The 22,209-nt window shown below is 41.3% G+C and overlaps 1 protein-coding gene across 1 annotated transcript in view; it reads left to right on the forward strand.

Annotated features, from left to right (window-relative positions):
* Window positions 1–22,209, forward strand: part of LOC144692359 (ras-related protein Rab-3B) — a 155,526-nt gene that overhangs the window by 128,900 nt on the left and 4,417 nt on the right. Inside the window, exon 4 of the mRNA XM_078561109.1 lies at window positions 8,860–8,984. Coding sequence (XP_078417235.1) covers window positions 8,860–8,984 — 125 coding nt within the window. The remainder of the gene's footprint in view (window positions 1–8,859; window positions 8,985–22,209) is intronic.

The following is a 22,209-nucleotide window of genomic DNA, read 5'->3' on the forward strand; positions in this document are numbered from 1 at the left end:
GACTTAAATACATATGTACTGACATATTAAGCATATACAACTCTGGCGGGATTGCACTCGAGCTGTATTGGCTTTCTTAAGTAATTTAAATGGAGCTTTTAGTCTTGTGAAGGAACTTAATGAAAGGAAGCATGTGGAATTTGAAGCCTTGGAAGACTGCAGCCACAAAACTAAAGAGATGCAGTCACTTAAAGGTAATGATGTAATAATAAAAATGCAAAAGTGTTTATCACCCAAATGGTTCACATTAATTGCGCATTTTCAGATGGACCTATTTAGAAATAACACTCTTAACAACTCAATTGCAAGAAGTAATTTTCACATTTGTCCCAGCATTAATGATGAATGTCTACATGCAACGCAGAAAATATTTGAACCTTTTTCAAGAAATGAATGCTGCAGTTCTCAGCCTTTGCCAAGACTGGGGTGGGAAGAATTGGTAATGCTGTCCACTCTTGTGTTTTAATGGATGGACAGCAAAGTTGACAATCTACTGAAGTTGTTGCAAGGGGGATTTAGTGATGGACTAGTTTGCGTACCTGAGGGGTTTAATTAGCGTTTTAGTAGACTTGACTAGAAAGGGCCAGAGCTGGGAACTGCGGAATTCTGACATGCCTAGTTCGAAGGCCAAGTTGCAAAGTGCCCAGATATGAAGTGCCAGATGTTCCTGGGAGTGAAGTGGAAGTGGTCCTCCAAAATTATGCTTCAGTTATACAGGGCATTGGTGAGACCACATCCCGAATACTGTGTGCAGTTTTGATCTCCTTATTTAAGAAAGGATGTAAATCCATTGGAGGCGGTTCAAAGGAGGTTTACTAGATTGATATCTGGAATGAATGGGTTGTCTAATGGGGAAAGGTTGGACAGACTGGGCTTGTTTCCACTGGAGTTTAGAAGAGTGAGGGGTGATTTGATTGAAGTGTCTAAGATCCTGAACAGTCTTGACAAGGTGGATGTGGAAAGGATGTTTCCCCTTGTGGGTGACTCCAGAACTAAGGGGCACTGTTTTAAAATTAGGACAGAGATGAAGAGAAATTTTTTCTCTGAGGGCCATGCAACTTTGGAACTCTCTGTGTCAGAAGGCGGTGGAGATAGAGTCATTGAATATTTTTAAGGCAGAAGTAGATGGATTCTTGTTAGGCAAGGGAATCAAAGGTTATTGGGGATAGGTGGGAATGTGTAATTCAAAACACAAACAGATCAACCATAATCTTATTGGATGGCGGAGCAGGCTTGAGGAGCCGAATGGCCTACTTCTGCTCCTATTTCTTATGTGACAGCGCAGCATAACTGGTCAGAGATGACAGCCAGATTGAACAAGGGCCAGAGTCAAATACCTGGAAACAGCTAAGGGATATTATAGCACACATGAAGGATCCTGGCCAGATAAGAATAACTAACAGTATCACATATCAAGTACATGACTCAAGCCACAAAATATAACCTATTCCACATTTACCAGCTGCCAATTCACTTAATCTTACAACTCTTTTGTTACATCTTATTGATGACCATACCTCAGCAGGGCAAGGTTCAACATATAATTCAAAACCTTGACACATACCTGTCTTTTAAGGGCAGCAGGCAGACACATGGCAGCAATGACCACTGCACTTTGGGAAATGCACCAATGTGGTGACAGCTAACATGTGGGTTATGGCATTCAGCAGGTTAGGAGATAAGAAGTTGCGACCATGCTGAATAGTACATCAGATACCTAATAGAAATGTATTTGGATAGTACAGTATCTGCTTTATAATAGTTAGAAATTAGGAGAATAGTGATCTTATAAGCCATTCTAATGGCTCTCCCTACATTGCATGCTTGCTGAAGGTGTCCATACTACAGATGACAAATCTTGGCCTGCTGACTGTCCAGTTTTAAAATTGAGAGTTTTGCACAACAGGCAACAAATCTGTGTAGGTTTTCTGCCAGATAGGTTGGTTAAAATTACCTCCAATTCTTTAATTTAGCTTGAAGATTGTGCCAAATGGGGAAACTAGAGATGCAAGTATTTAATTAGCCCATCTATTACATATTTCTTCCCAAGGACAATCCCACAATAGAACAAGCTGCCAAAATAAATAGTCACAGCCCCATTACTGGAAACCTTCAAGACCCATCTTTAGATTATTTCCATTTATAAGTTTTCATTATTAGGACCACCATGTCAGCAGGTCATGCCTGGTCTAGCTAGTGTTTCTTATGTAAGTTTTGGCAGAATATGGATATTAGTTTGTGATGCTGACAGAACTAAAACAGAAGCAGCTAAATATCTTACCCAAGGTAGCATTTACTTTAAGAAAGCAATTCCAGTACTTAAATAAAAAACTGCCACCTGTTAAAAGAGTCTGAAGTGGCCTTGGACAATTGTGCTGTTTGTTTTTGCAACTTTTGTATTGTAGTCAGAAAACTTCAGAAGTTGTGATATGAAGCAAGTTGCATTGCTTACTACTGATATGTGCTATATATCACAACAATTATCTCATTCTCTTTGCTTCAGTGCATGACTGCTGCTCAATAATCCTTATTTACCAGAGTTATGTTTGTTAATTTTAGTCTGTTCTGAGTTTAACAGTGTCTGAAATGGATTTCACTTTGCTTCAATCAATTTAATTGATCTCTTTCCCGTTCCCATTATTCTTCACTTGTTTTCTTGATGTTTGATGAGATTTCTGTGTTTCACAAAATATTTAATCAATTCTTCCTTCCCTTCCTCCTTCTTTCATCCCCCTTTGTGCTGAATGATCATTCCAATGACTTCCGCATGCAGCCAATGAAAAGCGTGCTGCTGAGTGGCTGCAGACCTGAGCAGAGGATGTAAATCACGAGGGGCTAGCACCACCTTAAGTCAGCCTGTATCTCTTAAAGGGGAGGTGCATTGTGGCTGGTAGATGTGCTGGAAAAAGTTGCAGAAGTGGGTGTGAGCTAGAAGGATTACAGATGGCAGAAAGGGGGCTATGAGATTTCCTGATGCTATACTAGAGGACTTGGTGAAAAGAGTGGTGAGAAGGAGAGCTAATCTATCCACAGGGGGCAGAATAAACTCCCAAAAGGTAGTGGGAGTAGAGAACTGTGGTGATTAATGCCAGGTGAGTAAGCCCGATGCACTGCCACAAAAAGTTCAATGAATTTACCCAAGCAGTTAATGTTGGTAAATGCACTTTCAAATGCCATATCCCATCAACTACACCGCTAACCTCATACACTGATCAATGCACCACACTACCATCACCCACATCTCAAACCTAAGATTCATATGCCTCATCTCAGCCTCACATACTTTGCATTGCTTCATGCTTAACACCCACATCTCACAGCTTGCACACACTGTCAGCTATTCAACTTGTGACAGCCATATCACCCAAACACAATCATAAGCAGAGCAACTACCCAATGAGGCATGGCTGCATGTCACCCCAATGGAGGAGACAGTGCTACAGCAGGTCAGCAATCTTTCCTCCAACAGATTACTAGGATGCTGAGGCACTGCTCTATGGAGTGTCTCCGTGGAGCACAAACCTGCTATCCCCTCTCAGGATGACAGCATTCATGCTCTCACCACTGCCACCTTGCCAGTGCACTTGCTGTTGCCTGTTAATGAGCTATCCCGGAGTGCTGCTGTCCATACTGAGGTAATACAGTGCAAAGCCGGGCAGGTATAACTATGACATTGATGACTGCCCAAATATGGCTCACATCACATCATTCTGTGTCAGAATGAATCAGAGTTCTGCAGTGCAGATATATATTTTTAACATCTTAATTCATATTTTGTCATGGATCTAAGGTCTATACTCCCTTCTTCAACCAATACCATCATAAGCACAGATTAGCTGGTCATTCATATCATGGCTGTTTGTGGGATTCTGATAATACAAAGCAGCATTTGACTGAGTTACTGCACTTCAGAAGCCATGTATTGTGTGAAGTACTCTTGGATGTTTCAATGTGATAAAACGCTATAAATGAAAATATTATTCATAATTATTATAATTCACTATAGTAATGCCAGTTGTTCAGTTACATTACCCATTTAATATAGAATAATGAATATCCGGTGAAGTAGTAATGGGCTATAATCCAATAGAACTTCACGTAACTCTAAAATGAGATTATCTCCTTGAAAACATTGTGTGCCATGTATATGACTGGCTATGTAAAAAGAAAGAAATACTTGCATTTATTTACAGATTATCACCTTTTTTTCAGTAAGTCACAAATAATGAATTGCATTATTATTGTTTTTTTTATTCATTCGTTCATGGGATGTGGGCTTCACCGGCCAGGCCAACATTTATTTCCCAACCCTAAGTTCCCTTGAGAAGATGGTGGTGAGCTGCCTTCTTGAACTGCTGCAGTCCCTGTGGTGTGGGTTCCAGGCATTTAAGAGTCAACCACATTTGTATGGGTCTGGAATCACACATAGGCCAGACCAGGAAAGGGCAGCAGATTTACTTCCCTAAAGGGCATTTGTGAACCAGATGGGTTTTTACAACAATCGTTCCAAAGTTTTATTAAATTCAAATTCCACCATCTGCTGTGGTGGGATTTGAACCCAGGTCCCCAGAGTATTACCCCAGGTCTCTGGATTACTAGTCCAGTGACAATACCACAGCGCCACTGCCTCCCCTGTTGGTTGAGGAAAGAGTGTTGATCAGGATATCAGGAGGACTCTGTCATCTTCAAATAGTGGCATTGGACCTTTAGAATACACCTGGACACTTAGTCGGTACCTAACAACAGCATATAGCTACAATATAGGATTTTCTCGGTATGACACTGGAGCGTCAGCCTAGATTGAGCCTAGAGTGTCAGCTCAAGTCCTGGAGCATGGCTTAATCTTAATGGTCTGATTTAGAGACTAGAATGGTCCCAACTGAGCCAAGACGACAGTTAATTCATGTTTACAGTTTTTCATAGAAGTATTTTGAATCCATTATTTAAGCTAATAAATTGAATGTTAAACTGTGTTTGGCTGTTACAAGTTCAGAACACATATATCTACTCAAGCTCAGTGGTGTTAGTCACTGTCTTAAGTGATTTCGTTATCCATTTTTTGAAGGAAGTTGACTCCTGTTGCTCCAAATCTGCTGGTGCAGTAGAAACCAGGAGCATTACATTGAGTTAATGTTTCAGATCGATGAACTTTCATCAGAACTTCTGAAACAACCTGAAATGTTAACTCTGTTCCTCTCTCCACACATGTTGTCTGACCTGCTGAGTGTTTCCAGCATTTTCTGTTTTTATTTCAGATTTCCAGCATGCTCAGTATTTTGCTTTAATATAACAATGACACTTCTCTATGATCTGGATTGGATCCCCATGACTTAAGCATGTACTTCTTTACTCTCTCTGAAGACTTTATATTCACAGTAGATAAAGCATACAGAACCCTGAGTCACATTGTCCAACTTTTATTTACACACCATTGTAAAACTAAAAAAAAAAATGCTAGTTTAATTTGGTGGGCCCTTTGTTAGGTAGGGAGTACCAGGATTTTGACCCAGTGATAAAGAAGATATGGCAATACATGCCCAATCAGGATGGTGTGTGACTTGAAGCTGAACTTGAAGATGATGGTACTCTCAGGCATCCTCATCTTTCTATATGATGGAGATCTCAGGTTTTGGAGATGCTACCAATGAAACCTTGACAAGTTGCCTCAGTGCATCCATTAGTTAGTACGCACTGTAATGGTGTGTCTGTGGCTGAGCGGGTGATTGTTTAAGACAGTGGACAGGATACCAGTCAAGTGAACAACTTTGTCCTGGCTGGTGTTGAGGTTCTTGAGTGTTGTTGGATCTGCACCCATCCATGAATGTGGAGAATATTCCATCATGCTCCCGATGTACCTTGTCAGTAGGGAGGCTTTGGGGAGCCAGGAGATGAACCACTTTTTATTCTTTCCTGGGATGTGGCATCACTAGCTAGGGCAGCATTTGTTGCCCATCCCCAATTGCCCTTGAGAAGGTGATGGTGAGCTGCCTTCTTGAACTGCTGCCATCAATCTGGCTACAGCGCTGTTAGGAAAGCAGTTCCAGGATTTTGACTCAGTGACAGCGAAGGAATGGCAATATAATTCCAAGTCAGGATTGTGTGTGGTTTGGAAGAGAACTTGCAGATAGCGGTTTTCCCATGGATCTGTTGCCTGTGCCCTTGTGGGTTCTACAATGGAAGAATGGACTTGCTGTGAGTTAGGATACAGCCAGAGTTTTGGATGAGCTCAAGTTTACAGCGGGTGAAAGTAGGCCATGAGTACATTGGAATTGTTATGCGTGGAGGTAACAAAGGCATGGCTGAGATAGGTAGAACATTTGCTGAAAGTGTACTCATTTAGACGTTAGGTGATTCTTTGATGTCCTCAACAATCTCTCTGTCACTCACTGCTCAGATTCACAAGTGATGAATTAATTATGGTGTCAACCATGGCTCAGTTAGCAGTACTCTCACCTCTGAGTGAGGAGATTGTGGGGTCAAGTCCCACAGCTGACTTTACAATGCAGTACTAAGAGAGTGCTGTGCTGTCGGAAGTGCCATCCTTCATATGAAATATTAAGCCGAGGCCCCATCTGCCTTCTCAGGTGGACGTAAATGATCCCATGCACTGTTTCAAAGAAGAGAAGGAGAGTTATCGCCAGTGTCCTGGCCAATACTTACCCCTCGATAAACATTTCTGACCAGGTTATCTGGTCATCCTCACTTTGCTGTTTGTGGGAGCTTGGTTTGCGCAAATTGACTGCTATGTTTTTTACATTTCAACAGTGACTACTTTTCAAATAGACTGCAGGCACTTTGGAATGTCCAGTGGTCATGCACAGCACTATATAAATACAATCTTTCTTTCCTTCAAAACATTACTCAAATACAAGTCATTTCCTTCAAGAAAGTAGAGTTTTATCTCAGCATCATAACAATTATTAAAATATAAGAAAGCATAAAACCAGAAAAGCCCATTTGATCCACACACTCACTGAAGGGGAAGTTCTTCAGATTTTCAGTCTGTCATGAGATTTATTAATTTTATACTTTGTGTTTTCTTGTTCTGTTTTTATGGTATTAACTGTACCTCTCAGTCCTTTTTCCTCCAGTGAGAACAATTTTGGTTCTGTGAGGACCTCATCATTTGCCCTTCTTGAATTCTCTACCAAAGACTGGTCCAATCCACAGTGCCACAGCTTCCTCTATGGACTGGAACGGCCATCAAACCCCATGCTGTTGGCATCATCTGATTCACACTGGCTATCCAGCCAACTGAGCCAGCCCCCAAGGGGTCTGAGTTGCCATGGCAACATACACTTTAACATGCATGTTGTAGCCTGGAGCTATTAATAGTGATGGTAGAAGCTCCAATTTCTTTCCATCACATGGCTGACCAGGAATCTCTCCATTCTTACCTCCCACCATTGGTACTCAACCTGTTTGGCTGTAATAAAAACAAAAAACTGCGGATGCTGGAAATCCAAAACAAAAACAGAATTACCTGGAAAAACTCAGCTGAAGTTCTGTTGAAGGGTCACGAGGACTTGAAACGTCAACTCTTTTCTTCTCTGCCAATGCTGCCAGACCTGCTGAGTTTTTCCAGGTAATTCTGTTTCTGTTTGGCTGTGTTGTGAACACACTTGGCCATCAAGTCTGGGGTGGGACTTGAATCCAGAGCTTCTGGCTCAGAGGCAGGGAAGCTACCCACTGCACCACAACACCTAAGGCTTCAAATAACTTTGTCCTATGTCCCTAAACTCTGTCCACAATGTCACTTTGAAGTTAGATTGCTCAGAATTACATACACAATTCCAGACAGGGATTCATTACTCATGTGTACAAGGATAGAATAGCTTGTTTAATTTATAAAACAAATGGCTTTGGAATGAAACCTATCATTTGATTAATATTCACATTAACTGAATTATTTTAAATGCATGATTCAGGTCCATGATCACATCCAAATATTTTTCCTTCTTACTTTCACCTAAGAGCCCTCAAAACAGGATACCTCATTGCCTGCAAGTATTTTCTGTTTTGTGTTCCAATGTCCATTATCTTGCAGCCATCGAAAGTAAAATGCAACAATCATCCCTGCGCCAATCTGCTCATTTGGTTCAAGTTTCTCTGAATGCTTTCAGCTAGATTTATACACTTTTCCTGGCCATATGGTAATTTGCTGCCCTCAGCAAATTTGTAACATCATATAACAAGTGTTCTCATATTGTTTGAATACAGTGAGCGGGAGACCCTAAAGAGAGCCCTGAAAGGCACTACAGATGACTCAACACAATAGGAGCTTTTTTTGCATTTATCATCCTTTCCATTTACTTTCTATTGCTAACACAATTTTCAATCTAGTCAGCTAATTTCTATTCCTTCATGAGCATGAGAATGCAGGAAAAGGCTTATTTATTCAAGTTGCTTCTTGAACCCATTTATACTGTCTGCTTCAATGGTCTTTCATGGTAACTAATTTATAGAAGATACCTATAAGCATTTGCGACTAACTGTTGTAAGAACTTGACCACCTATGAAAAAAATGGGAACATAGGAACAGGGGTGGGTCATTCAGCTGCTTGAGCCTGTTCCACCATTCAGTTAGATCATGGCTGATCTTTATTTCCACACAATGGGAAAAGGAGAGTTATATGACAGGAGGATGAAATTCACAATACGAGTTCATTTGCCTATGGTATGTGGTACTTCAAAATGTGAAACAAATCCTCCCTCTGTGGAAGTGAAAATTATAATGCATAGTGGCTGTGCGTACAGGAATGTTTCTTCATTAAATACACATTGAAGGAAGAAAAGGCAATTGGTTCATGGAGATTATCTGGGAAATTCACTGCTAATTTCAATCATTTATTTAAACAGGGCAACCCAAATCAAAACCTACTCATGGGACAATGCACAAGTTGTCCTTGTGGGAAATAAATGCGATATGGAAGATGAGCGCATAGTTCCTGCTGAAAAGGGAAAACATCTGGCTGAGCAGCTAGGTAGGTGCTTACTATTTTCCTATGAGTAGTTTTATGATTATATGATGATGTTTCCAATTCATTCTTTAAAATCCGATAATTTGCATAATTTAAACAAATATGTGTTTCGGAAAGCTGTGGTACGAAGGTTGTTGGCATTTTATTGGTGTTTTAATATGGTATATAGTTGTGTTAGACATAATCAAAATATTAAATTCAAGTTGGGAAGAATTGGATGATGCAGTTGATTAGAATCATTCCTTTCATCTCTGGGACCTGAGCTTAGGTTGATGAGATAAAATTTGCTCTCTGATGACTTAGAGAATACAAAGTGCAATGAAATCCAATTCCTCAGAAGTGCCAACCCTCTATTTGGTGAGCAAATTACTGCTTGTTCAGTATTAATTTGCAACAAATTGTGAAGTGAGGTAATGGAGATGTGTGGTGTGAGAAATGAGGACTATCACACTGATACATTAGAAGTGCTTTTTGAGGAAGGCCGTATGTTGGGGAAGTGTAGAACAAAGATCTTCACTAATGCCAGGTGCCAAAGTGAAAATACTTCACTCCCCATTTTGATGAGCACAAACATTCAGGAGCCCTAGATAATGTTCAAAGTCATGGCACCAGTCTGTTCTTTGGACTATAAAGTAAAATCTCACTGGTATCTTAAATAGACAATTGATCATCCACTTCAACAGGCAAGTCTGCTGCTCAATGTTGGCAGTAACCAACCAACTCCTTTTGCAAGAAGTTACCACTGGCTTTATTATCAATTGAATTACTGAACGACGAAGTGAACCTGAAAAGTTTTAGAAAGAAAGTGGTAGTTAGATTTTTTTAAGACTACCAGTAAGACAGTCCTAGAATCTCTAGAGGGTCACTAAATAATTCTCATTAGCAGAGTATCTCAATCTTTCATTTTCTTAGTGCACTTCAAGTCTTGTTTCAATAATTACTTTACTATACTCGTTACTCTTGGAAAATGCAATAGGGAAAGACCATGCACTAACAGTGAATTTCAGAATTAAAAAAAAAGCAACAGAGCCAAAGTCATCAGGTAAAGAAAGCAGTGTCTTGTATCTTTACAAAGTTTGATATCAGTCCAACATCTTAATTCCAAGAATTACTACCTTTGAATATATACACATACATACACACAAATACAACTACCAATTTTATTCATGAGCTTTTGTTACAGAAGAGCCACTCAAATAAAACAAATCACTTACTTTACAACCCATGTATCTTGAATGTTATATGTAGTTTTGCCTGCATGGATGTCTCTTTAGTACTTTAGGGGTTGAGTCAGGACTTTATTGCTCCTTTACTCAACTCTGTTCAAAGTACTGCTTTGCACTCTAGAAATGGAGGATGAAGACATGGAAGAGGCTAGGTTGAAGCCTCTGAAAGTAAGGCACAATCAAAGATATTTCCCTACATCTAGATACTCTCACTGTAAAGTCTGCAGACCAAGAAGGTCTTATTTAGGCATTGCAACAGAGCACAAGCTAGAAGAAGTAGAACAAGCCAGCAGCCTTTTGACAGACCACAGCTGATAGCCCAGAACTTGCAATAAATAAAGGTTGACTCATCAAATAAAGTCACTTCACACCTGCCTTTTCTCCCCTCATCCAAGATTCCTGTCAAGATCCTTCGTAAGACACTCCCCCTATCATTGTCCAAGTCCCAAAAGTTAAAAGCATATTTAGAAATGAACCCATAACTTTATGTAATTGAATTGAGTGAGAAAAATTGAGATATATTGATAATACAAATTGTCACCTGCCCTTGTATTAATTAACATGTTTAGCCTACAGTTGCACAAACTGTGGAAACTGAAACTGTTTACATATGGATCTGTCAGTGATTGGTACCAAGAGTCAGCATGACTATAGATTTGCTGGCAACTATTCTATGTTAAATAAATATTTGTTGTCTTCCTGTACCTGTGGCCTCTTCAGTGAAGACCATATGGATTTTATAATGAAATCATCAGAACCTACTCTTCAATGTGTCATCACCAGTGGAATGAGTTTAAAAAATAGGTGTTTCAGCCTATTACCTTGGTACATGTCTGTGTGGGTGGAGGGAGATGGAAAGCAATGCCGGTGCAATGTGTTGCAGAGGAACAAGCTACCCGCCTAAATCTTCCTTCATCTCCATATGATGTTATTCTCATGCTTAATAATAGTCAGGCAGACTTTAAAGACCATCTGTTCATTAATTCTGTTTTTAATCGTCAGCTAACCTAGCAGTAGAAAATGTAATTAAAAAGTTATTACATTCCCCATAGAGACTGATCTCTTTTTAAAAAGAGATGAATTTCCCATCGACTGATGGAAAGAACTGAAGGACAAGATTTCACGTTGTAAGACTTGAACTGTAATGATCAACATCGATCGAACATTATTTAACAGGCAACTGACACATTGAACTGAAGAGAAAGTACATTCGCGTTAACTACCTAACACAACCAAAATATGTCTTATGAAACCCTTTCATGATATGCCATACTTCTAGCAGATATGTAGCTTTACAGGAACCATCCCACAGTCACTCCCAGTACCCCAGCGGGATCACTTTTCTCCCTGCCACATCAGGTTGAAACTTCCAGTGTCCTTTGGCAATCGTTCCACTCCCTAATCGAGTTTTCTGGACCTGATTATCACCAGTAAGGCATGCCTCGGCAACTCCTCATTCTTTAAATCTTCAAGAGTCCCATGTGTTCTGTTCCCTTTCTTTTGAACAGAATCCAAATACACAACCACATCCTGCTTGGTCAGTGGCACCAAACAGTCCACCTGCTTCCCCATTGCAGTAGCCTCTTTATCCCTGCATCTCAAACAGCATCTGTCCTTTTTCTAAAACAAAAACAGGATTACCTGGAAAAACCCAGCAGGTCTGGCAGCATCGGTGGAGAAGAAAAGAGTCGACGTTTCGAGTCCTCACGACCCTTCAACAGAACTGAGTATAGTTAGGAGAGGGGTGAAATATAAGCTGGTTTAAGGTTGGGGGGGGTGGGGAGAGAGAAGTTGAGGGGGGTGTGTGGTTGTAGGGACAAGCAAGCAGTGATAGGAGCAGATAATCAAAAGATATCACAGACAAAAGGATCAAAGAGGTGTTGAAGGTGGTGATATTATCGAAGAAAATGTGCTAATTAAGAATGGATGGCAGGACATTCAAGGTACAGCTCTAGTGGGGGTGGGGTGGAAAGACTGACAAGGTATTAGTTGTAGATTTTAAAATAATGGAAATAGGTGGGAAAAGAAAAATATATATAAATTATTGAAAAAAACAAAAGGGAGGGGGAAGAAACGGGGTGGGGATGGAGGGAGGGAGTTTAAGATCTAAAGTTGTTGAATTCAATATTCAGCCCGGAAGGCTGTAAAGTGCCTAGTTGGAAGATGAAGTGCTGTTCCTCCAGTTTGCGTTGGGCTTCGCTGGAACAATGCAGCAAGCCAAGGACAGACATGTGGGCAAGAGAGCAGGGTGGAGTGTTAAAATGGCAAGCGACAGGGAGGTTTGGGTCTTTCTTGCGGACAGACCACAGGTGTTCTGCAAAGCGGTCGCCCAGTTTGCGTTTGGTCTCTCCAATGTAGAGGAGACCGCATTGGGAGCAACGAATGCAGTAGACTAAGTTAGGGGAAATGCAAGTGAAATGCTGCTTCACTTGGAAGGAGAGTTTGGGCCCTTGGACGGTGAAGAGAGAGGAAGTGAAGGGGCAGGTGTTGCATCTTCTGCGTGGGCATGGGTAGGTGACATAGGTGGGGGTTGAGGAGTAGGGGGTGATGGAGGAGTGGACCAAGGTGTCCCGGAGGGAACGATCCCTACGGAATGCCGCCAGGGGAGGTGAAGGGAAGATGTGTTTGGTGGTGGCATCATGCTGGAGTTGGCGGAAATGGCGGAGGATGATCCTTTGAATGCGGAGGCTGGTGGAGTGATAAGTGAGGACAAGGGGGACCCTATCATGTTTCTGGGAGGGAGGAGAAGGCGTTTATATTTCACCCCTCTCTTAACTATACTCAGTTCTGTTGAAGGGTCGTGAGGACTCGAAACGTCGACTCTTCTTCTCCACCGATGCTGCCAGACCTGCTGAGTTTTTCCAGGTAATTCTGTTTTTGTTTTGGATTTCCAGCATCCACAGTAGTTTTTTGTTTTTATCTCTGTCCTTTTTCTGTGTGATATGTGAAACGGTGTTAAAACTGACCCCGGCAAATCAATGGGTTTCTGTTTGAGTTTCTCTCCCCATGGCAACCTGATTTACATGGGCATGTCTCCTATCAGGTGTTTATGATGCTTTCACCATTGGAATGTTCTGTTTCACCTTAAATTAAAGGTGACAATTTTAAATCAAAACCATCCTGTAAGCCTCAGCATTCATGAAAAAGTGCAAAGAAATTGTAGGTAAATATGTATGATATGCTAAATGTGTTTAAAGCAATGTTACTATAAGATAAATAGGGAATAACTAGATCTATTGATTGATCACTTGCTATCTAGAGGGCATAGATTGATAATCGTCACTGAAAGAACAATGGGGCAGGATAGGAGAATATTTTGTATATGTAGAAGAGTGTTATAATTTGAAATACCCCACCAGAAACAGTGATAGAAGCAGGGCCCATAATAACATATAAAAAGGAAGTAGATCATTACTTGCAAAAGATTAAAGATTAATGGGGAAAGGGCAGGACACTGGAATATAATGGATAGTTCTTTCAGAGAGCTGGCTAGGAATGATGAGGAAAATGGTCTTTTTCTGTGCTGTTGAATTATATGATTCTATACACTCATGATTTTTTGAAAAATTAAATAGTAATTTGACACAAGTTACATTTCTATCTGTTCCAGTTTTTGGTTTGAATATTTTTGGGGCTTTTCTCATGATATTGAAATTGCAGTGTTTAACAGCAACATGCATTTATATGGTGGCTTTAATGTAGTAAAACCTATCTCTGACCAAGCTATTAGACACCCCTTAGGATTTATGAGGAAATACTAAAAGTTATATCAGAGGCACAGATTACGCTTAGGCGCCAGGGTTTAGATGGCTGAACGCACAATCATCAGTAGTGAGCAAAGAAAGCAGAAGATGCACATGTGGCCAGGGTTAGAGGAAGAGTTTTTTTGAGGGTTATATGCTGAGTGAGATGAGATGTGGATGTCCTGAGATGGATGCCAGCCAATCTGACTGCACCCTTTGGGGTCAGTAGTGGAGGATACTGGTGCAGCTACTGAATTTGTGTTCTAAAGAATCCTTTCCTCTGCCTCAGCGATGTATCTCAGGCCAAGCAAATGTTCCCCAGCCCCAGCAATATACCCAAGATCATTAGATCATAAGGAACAGGGGCAGGAGTAGGCCATTCAGCCCCTTGAGCCTGCTCCACCATTTAATAAGATTGTGGTTGATCTGACCAGGGTTTCCAACTGTAACTGAAGCCATTCCTAGAGATTTGTTTTTTTTTCTGAAAATGATGATGTCATTGATTGACCTGTCAGTTCAACCCATGCACAATAATGGAGCCTCAGATCTGCACGGTCCACCTGTCCTATAGCTGCACTGTTCCTGTCATTATTAGTCCACCTGTGTAAGGAGGCCATAGTTACCTTACTGCCTTAAAAATATTGACAAGTATTGTACACTCTATGTTATGTACTGTAGGTACTTGATTATCCTGGGACTCAGTGAGTAGATGTTTCTGTGCCTAGGCTTATGTAAAGGCTTTTAGGCCTTTTGAATCCAATGCAATTTTTATAACCCAGCAGGCAGCAGAACTCCCTGCCCTCTCGGGATTCTCAGCCCGCATGTAAAAAGCTTTCTAGGCTACCTGCTGGTGTGGTATGAATTTTCCAAGCAGTTTAAAGTTCAGACAGTTGCCCTTCGCTTAATTGCTCGCTCCTTTTACCACCACCTCAGTTTTCTTGTTCTCTCTCTCCTTTCGAGTTGAGGCTCAGTCAGAGCTGGCAGGAAAACAGGCAGTGCAGTGACATTTATGGGAGCAGTATGAGTGTATGGCCATGTTAGCTTATGTTCTATGTCATCATGCTGCACTTATGCAGCTGCTGCGAACTTAATCATCACCCTTCGGCGTTCCCGAATGGACTGTGGCAGGGACTGGCTGCCGGCAGCCACCCCAGTGTTTCTGTATGAATTACAGCATCATAGAATTATCATTTTAAAATCTCCCAGATTGTTTTTAATAGCTGTTGAGAGACTATGGCGAATCCAGTAGGCTCCCAGCCACTGCAGGAGGGTTGGCAACACTAGGTCTGATTGTGGCCTCAAGTCCACTTTCCTGCCAGCACCTTATAACTCTTGGTTGCCTTGTCGATCAAAAATCTGTCTAATCAGCCTTGAATATATTCAATGACCCAGCCCTCAATGCTCTCTAGAGCATAGAATTCCAAAGATTAATGCCCCTCTGAAAGAAGAAATCCCTCATCTCTGCCTTATTTTTAAACTGTGCACCCAGGTTCTAGATTCTCCAATGAGGGGAAACATCCTTTCAGCATCCACCCTGTCAAGCCCCCTCAGAATCTTGTATGTTTCAATAAGATCACCTCTTATTCTTCTAAACTCCAATGAGTATAGGTCGCCCTTTCCTCATAAGACAACCCCGTCATCTCAGGAATCTTCCTAGTGAACTTTCACTGAACTGCTTCCAATGCAAGTATACCCCTCCTTAAATAAGGAGACTAAAACTGTACACAAGTACTCCGGGTGCGGTCTCACCAATGCACTGTACAGTTGAAGCAAGACTTCCCTACTTTCATAATTCAGCCCCCTTGCAATAAAGGCCATCATTCAATTTACCTTCTTAATTACTTGCTGTATCTGTTAGCTAACCTTTTGTGACTCATGTACAAGGACACCCAGATCCTTTTGTACTGCAGCATTCTGCAGTCTCTCTTCATTTAAATAATATTCTGCTTTTCTATTCTTCCCTCTGAAGTGGACAACCTCATATTTTCTCTCATTATACGCCATCTGCCATTTTTTTTGCCTACTCACTTACCCTATCTGTATCCCTATGCCGAATCTTTGGCCCAGATTTTCACGGAGTCATGGAGATTCCACGGACCTTCCAAAATGTCAGGTATGACCTGGATCTGGAAGTCCCACCCACATTTCTAACAGATCCTATTTTCACTGGTAGGGGAAAGGGGATGGTACATGACTCACACATTAGGGAAAAGTAAACTCAGCAGGGCCATTTCATCTCAATGTTGAGTTCAAACAGGCTCCACTTTTGTTGTAGCAAGGGCCTTAAACCACGCCATGGGAGTTACGAATTTTTAACACAGACGTAAATGTTCTTGAAAGTTGGAGAAGTTTGATAGAACTGTCAAACTGTGAAGTTATTTAAATCCCCAGCTCTTAATTTTTTGTAAAGCAGCATGCCTGTGTCAATAGGAAGTTAAAAATAACTTGAACTATGAAGTTACTTAAATGCCCAGCTCTTTAAAAATAAAAAAAAAAGATCGCCTGCCTCATTGAGAGATAGTAAAAATTTTGGTCTAGCAGTTACAATAGCTGTTTGTTGACATTGCCCTAAGGGCTATTATTGTGTCATTATAAATGCTTGACTACTTCCACAGCCTACAATTATCCCAGCAGGAGATCTTAGATTCACAGTTTGATTGAAAGCTCAAAGAGGTTATTAAATGATTAGCTGTCTTTTATGTTTGGTTCCTAATACAAGTCTTGTTTTTATAAGGTGTCATGAAGCGATATTAATGTCTATAATGTTATTTGAAATTATTTTTGAATTGGAATTGTAGTAGGGTCTGTGTCTATGTGTGTGTCTGTTAAAGCCAGCTAGTCTGGGTGCTTTGATGTATAGTAGTTTTGAGACGTTAATTAGGTAAACATGAGGAAGTTCAAAGGTAAAGTGTAAATTTGCATCTGTTGAATAAGCCATTCAAAAGAATGGGTAAAATCTTGCACCAAGCAACGTATTTACATTACTAATAAAATTGGTGAAATGCAAGGATTATTGTTAGGAGAAGTAAAATTTTAAAAACCTAGTAATACAATGGAAAATTTATATTCAAAAGGGAAGTTAGGTATAAACATAAAGGAGTTTGTGTGTGTCAGTAAGAGGCATTTAAGTTCTAACCAGCCTGTAATCCTACAACTGTGTCTGCAAAGGAACCAAATTGCAAGGAACCTCATTTCGAATTTGTAAGGTCAAATGTGCTTTGCTTGGTGTCTGTTTAAAGTCCATTGGTTACTGTTGCCTTGGTGAAGATTTACCTGGGAGTGATTAATTTGGGGATTTGTTTAAAAGCTATTATGGTACTAATTTGTAGGCATATGTACGTGTTTAATTTAGTTTTATATAAAAAACCTCTTGAGGCTTGGTGGTTTTATTCCTGAATTGCATCTCAAACATACCAATTGAAAATATTGGCTATGACAGTTGTTCAAGTTTCCCTTTGAGATTTAAGCAACTCAGCCTTTACCAACTCGTGTCATAACAAGAAAGGGATTAAGTACTTGAAGGAATTTAAACATTCTGAATGGGCTTTTGTAATTGGAATGTTTTTTTTAATGTGGCAAAGACTGTAAGAGATATTTAGAATTTTTTTAAAAATTCATCTCAACATGGCTCCTGAGGTCTGCCTGAGCTAGATATTTGGTAAGTTGACATGGAGGGTGTAGGGGCAAAGGGTGGGTGAGTTGGAAATGGTGGGGGGCATGGGTTGGCATGGAGGGTATGAGGGACCATTGGGTTGGCATGAATGGAGCATGGGTGGGGGTGTGAAGGTTGATGGCTAGAGGGCCTAAAATATGAGCAAACAACTGGGACGAAGTCCCAGAAAACTGATGCCAGCCTTTCAAACAGCCCACCCGGCACTAGGTCTCCCCTGTGGCTGCCTCTATTCTGCGTTAGAGATAGGGGGCCCAACTCTATCCCGCACCAACCACCCCCTCGAACAAAGCTCCTGCCATTCGGGTGAGGTGTTACATTTGTGCTTTTCTAAACCAGCATCTAGGGGAATTTTGGAAGATTACAACCAATGCATCTACTATCTCCGCAGCCTCTTCTTTTAAGACACTAGGATGCTGGCCATCAGGTCCAGGGGACATGTCAGCCTTTAGTCCCATTAGGTTTCCTGGTATTTTTTCTGTGGTGATAGTGATTGTTTTAAGTTTCTCCCTGCCTTTTACCTCCTTATTTTCTCCTATTTTTGGGATGCTTTTTGTATCTTCCACTGTGAAGACAGTTACAAAATATTTGTTCAAAGTCTCCACCATCACCTTGTTTCCTACTATTAATTTCACAGTCTTGTCCTCTATAGGACTATGTTTATCCATCCTTTTTCTTTTTGTATACTTAGAAATTTTTATTGTCTGTATTCATATTTCTTGTTAGCTTATTCTCATACACTCTTCATTACTTTTTTAGTCATCTTCTGCTGGTTTGTAAAATATACCTCAGCCCTGGCAATGTATCACAGCCACAACCACAGAAGAGATTTATATAGTGCACATTTTTCAACAATGTTCCTGTGCACTTCATATACAACCTTGTACGTAGCAAGTTCCCATAAAATAAGATGATAAAGTTGTGGTTAAGGAAAAATATTAGCCAGGAAGCGCAGAGAATTCCATTATCTTCTTCAGATAATGCTGTGCAATCTTTAGCATCCACCTGTGGAGCAGGCTGATACAGCCAGCTTAACAAACGGTACCTCTAACAAAACATCAATAACCCCCATTGCAGCATTTGAGTGCCAGGCTAGAATGTACATTCAGGTACTGAAGTAAGAGTAATACCAACTGAGCTGAGCTGACCTATACAGGTCTTTTTTTTATAGCCACCAAACAGAGGAAATAGTGATTCCTTCTGTCTGGGCAGGATTGAACCCAGATCACAAAGGTGTAAATCTAGTGTCTAACCCATTGCACAACTAAGTCTGTAGATAATGATATAAAATAGATATTTATGGTGCTTTGGTTATAAATTATAGCAGTTGAAGGCCCTTCCAAATTTATAATGTACTTATTTAATTCTGTTGAATATTCTGTATTTTTCTCACACAAAAGTGTTTTATTCATTATAGAGATCAGACAATGTGGCGCAGTGTGAAGGTAAAAATAAGCTGTACTGGTGGAATTCTGAGGCTCTGTACTATGAGTCATCTAATGTATGTTCTCACCTCTTCTCTTTGACTTTCATGTGCCTCTTTTATCTCATGCAAAAGCTATGATAGTCAGTTTGCAGCAGGAAGAGCATGTCTGTTGGGGAAATAAGGGGCTGAATTTTCATTGGGGCTGGGGAGCCAGCAGATTTGCACTGCATGCCAGCATGTTCCTGCCTCCTGCAGATTTTCATGGTGGCTGCTTTAGGTGTGTGATGGCTACCTGCCTACCAGAGGCAGGTAGCCAATTAGGTCGGTTAAGGGACCGACTGAGGATACTCATCAGATGACATCTGGAATTTTCCAGTAGACAGGCTTTCTGTCCCCTGCTGGGGCCAAAGTCCGACCGATGAATGGAGGTGGCCTCCTGGTGGCAGGCCAGGGAGGCAACGGTGCTTCACTTAATTCCCCAACCCTCCACAGCCGCGATTGTCAGAGGGCCACAGCTGCCGCTGCAGGTTGCTTTGTGACTGAAGAATCCAGATCCCACTGCTGCCACCATGAAGAATCCTGCTTCGTAGGCTTCATAGTCTAGAGTATGTCAACAGCTTTAAGAGATTACAGGCTTCCAAGGTCCTCCTGTGCTTGCCGGTTTCTGGTGGGCTTTTCAAAATGGTGGCGGCACACTTCTGTCTGAAGAAGGGACTGCAATGGCAGTGTAGTTCAGCTGACTGTCAACTTAATTCATTCAGCAGTATCGCGTTACGAGTTGGGACTCTTGGAAAAGAACCTCAGGCTTACTGCTTCCGAAGTTGAACGGTCGCGAGGTGCTCGCGATGGACTATATCTTTTTTTTGTGCTGGACTCAGAAGTCTGGGATAGGGTTTAGCGATGGGTTGTGTTCAAATGGCGCTTCTGACTGAATGACTTAAAAGTGGTATTTAAAAATGTTATCTCTCCTTTGGAGGTGAGCTCTGCCTGCTGAAGCTGGACTTTAAAAGAGGGTGCAATGGAGTGTTCTGCTTGAGTTAAACTGCTACCTTTTCTTGTTTGCTTCTCTGGAGCTTTTTCTGTACTTTTTTTTTTGGTGAGTTTTCTCAGCATTTGTAGCTTCAGTTGGGAATTAGGTTCAGTGCAGAATCTGTTGAAGGAGTCCTGTTTTAGTTTCTCAGCATTCTTGTGAGGATGTGGGTTTTAATCTGGGTGCTACCACCATGAAGAACCTGGATCCCACTGCTGCTCACCATGTAGAATCCTGCTTTGGACACCATCAAGTAGACTTCGTAGTCTAGAGTATGTCAACAGCAAGTCTTTATTAACAACTCATAACTATGTACATATTTACAGTGTAGGGTACAGACATAGGGTGGGATTTTCCGCACCCGCCCACCACCGGGATCTTCCGGTCCCGCTGCAGGTCAATGGACTTCAGGCTGGGGCGCCACCTCGCCTGTGACTGGTCCCGCCCGTGACAGGGCCGGAAAATCCCGGCTATAGGGCTGACTCCAGTCTATGTCTTTACCCATCTCTATCCACCTCCTAGACTGGCCCTGGCTCTGGGTCATGTGCCTTCTTACGTCACTGTGTGAGCAGTACTGTACCCAGTCCCACATTAACCCTGCACTATTATAGTGACCACCTGGCATTTTATTTTTAACTTTTTATAATTCTTCAGAGGGTGCCTCTATCTTGAGATGCCTACTCATTCTCCTATACCGTCATTGTCAGCAACCACCTCCCCTTGGTTGGCTGCAGATCCTGCCCACTGTCCTTAATTGGCCGCCTCCTCCTAAATCTCCATCAAGGTCCCGCCAATGCCATTTCCAGATTCCCAAACAACTTTTCATCTTGGTGGTCAGACTGGGACCCAGGATCGAAAATCCAGCCTAAGGAGTCAATGATCCATGTGACTCACCACGTAGCACAGTTGATAAATGTAGCATGTGCTTTGCTTCTGAGTCACAGAAACCAGGATGCTTGTATGTTTGATCTTGAATCTCTGTAGAAGTAGCTGATCTCTGCCTGGGCAGTCCTGGGGTCACTGCAATTGGTCTCAGTGTCCCTGAGTAAGAAAGAAAAAAGAAACAAGAGTGAATCTTATTGTTGGGAACCAACCCATGGGACCTCTTCCAAAAATTAACATTGTGTCATGGCTTACTGGGGATACTGCGCTGCAATATCAAGCCCCACTGCTCCCCGAGCCACGATAAATGTGAAAAAGTTTGATCAACCCACCTAATTGTTTAATTCAGGTTAACAGAATACGAGCACCAGGTTTGTAAGCTTAATAAGTAAATAACTATTTATTGAACAAATTATCTTTAACCAGTGGCAAAAAGAAATATGAACTGCTAATTTCCGACTCTATAACCTAAACTCTCCCCCCTTCTTAAATCCCTATATACACACACATACACGATACATAAGATACACAAATGTGGATTTTAAAGGTGGGATAAAACAGTTCAATAGCACCAATTCTGGAGTACAGGATTCGATGGGATGATTTTGATTGATGCCTTCCAAGTTCCTTTCAGTTCTCTGTTGATGACATGAGGTGGTCTTCTAGCACTTTCAGTCTTTAGTTCACTGGTTGAGCACTTGCCTTTCAATGTCTCTAACAGTGATTTTCCCCTTTGCCTCTTGACAGGGGTTTTCAGAGAGAGAGCAGGTTATAGAGCTATGAGGAGAAAAAGCCAGCTAGCTATTATTGTAGAATTACTAGAATCTTACACACACAGGAGAGATCAGTTTTATGTCTTTTTCCTTTCAGGCTATGAGCTACACTGCTGCACTGCTCTCACACAAACCCTGGTCACCTGGTCAGGAGCCAATTAAAACATCGTTGCCAGGCAGTTCCTCATTAGACCAGACTCCTCCTCGGCACCAACCTGTCTTTCATGGCACAGCCTGTTCCAGGACAGTAACATTATATATATACCTCACACTGTTCCAGTAGACATGTCCTTCAAACGGCAGCCATTGTAATTTTAATCCACAGTCCAACAGAAATAAAAAGATATGTTCTTTACAATTGAGAGAGGTCAGGATTGGGGTCAGCAGTGATGTTTCCTTTTATGAACACCTGACATTTACAACTAGTTGCACACGTATAGCATGGCCACTTGAATGAGGCACTGGCAAGCCAACCTGG

The sequence above is a fragment of the Cetorhinus maximus genome, chromosome 17 (genome assembly GCF_964194155.1).
Source record: "Cetorhinus maximus chromosome 17, sCetMax3.hap1.1, whole genome shotgun sequence".
Classification (NCBI taxonomy): Eukaryota; Metazoa; Chordata; class Chondrichthyes; order Lamniformes; family Cetorhinidae; genus Cetorhinus; species Cetorhinus maximus.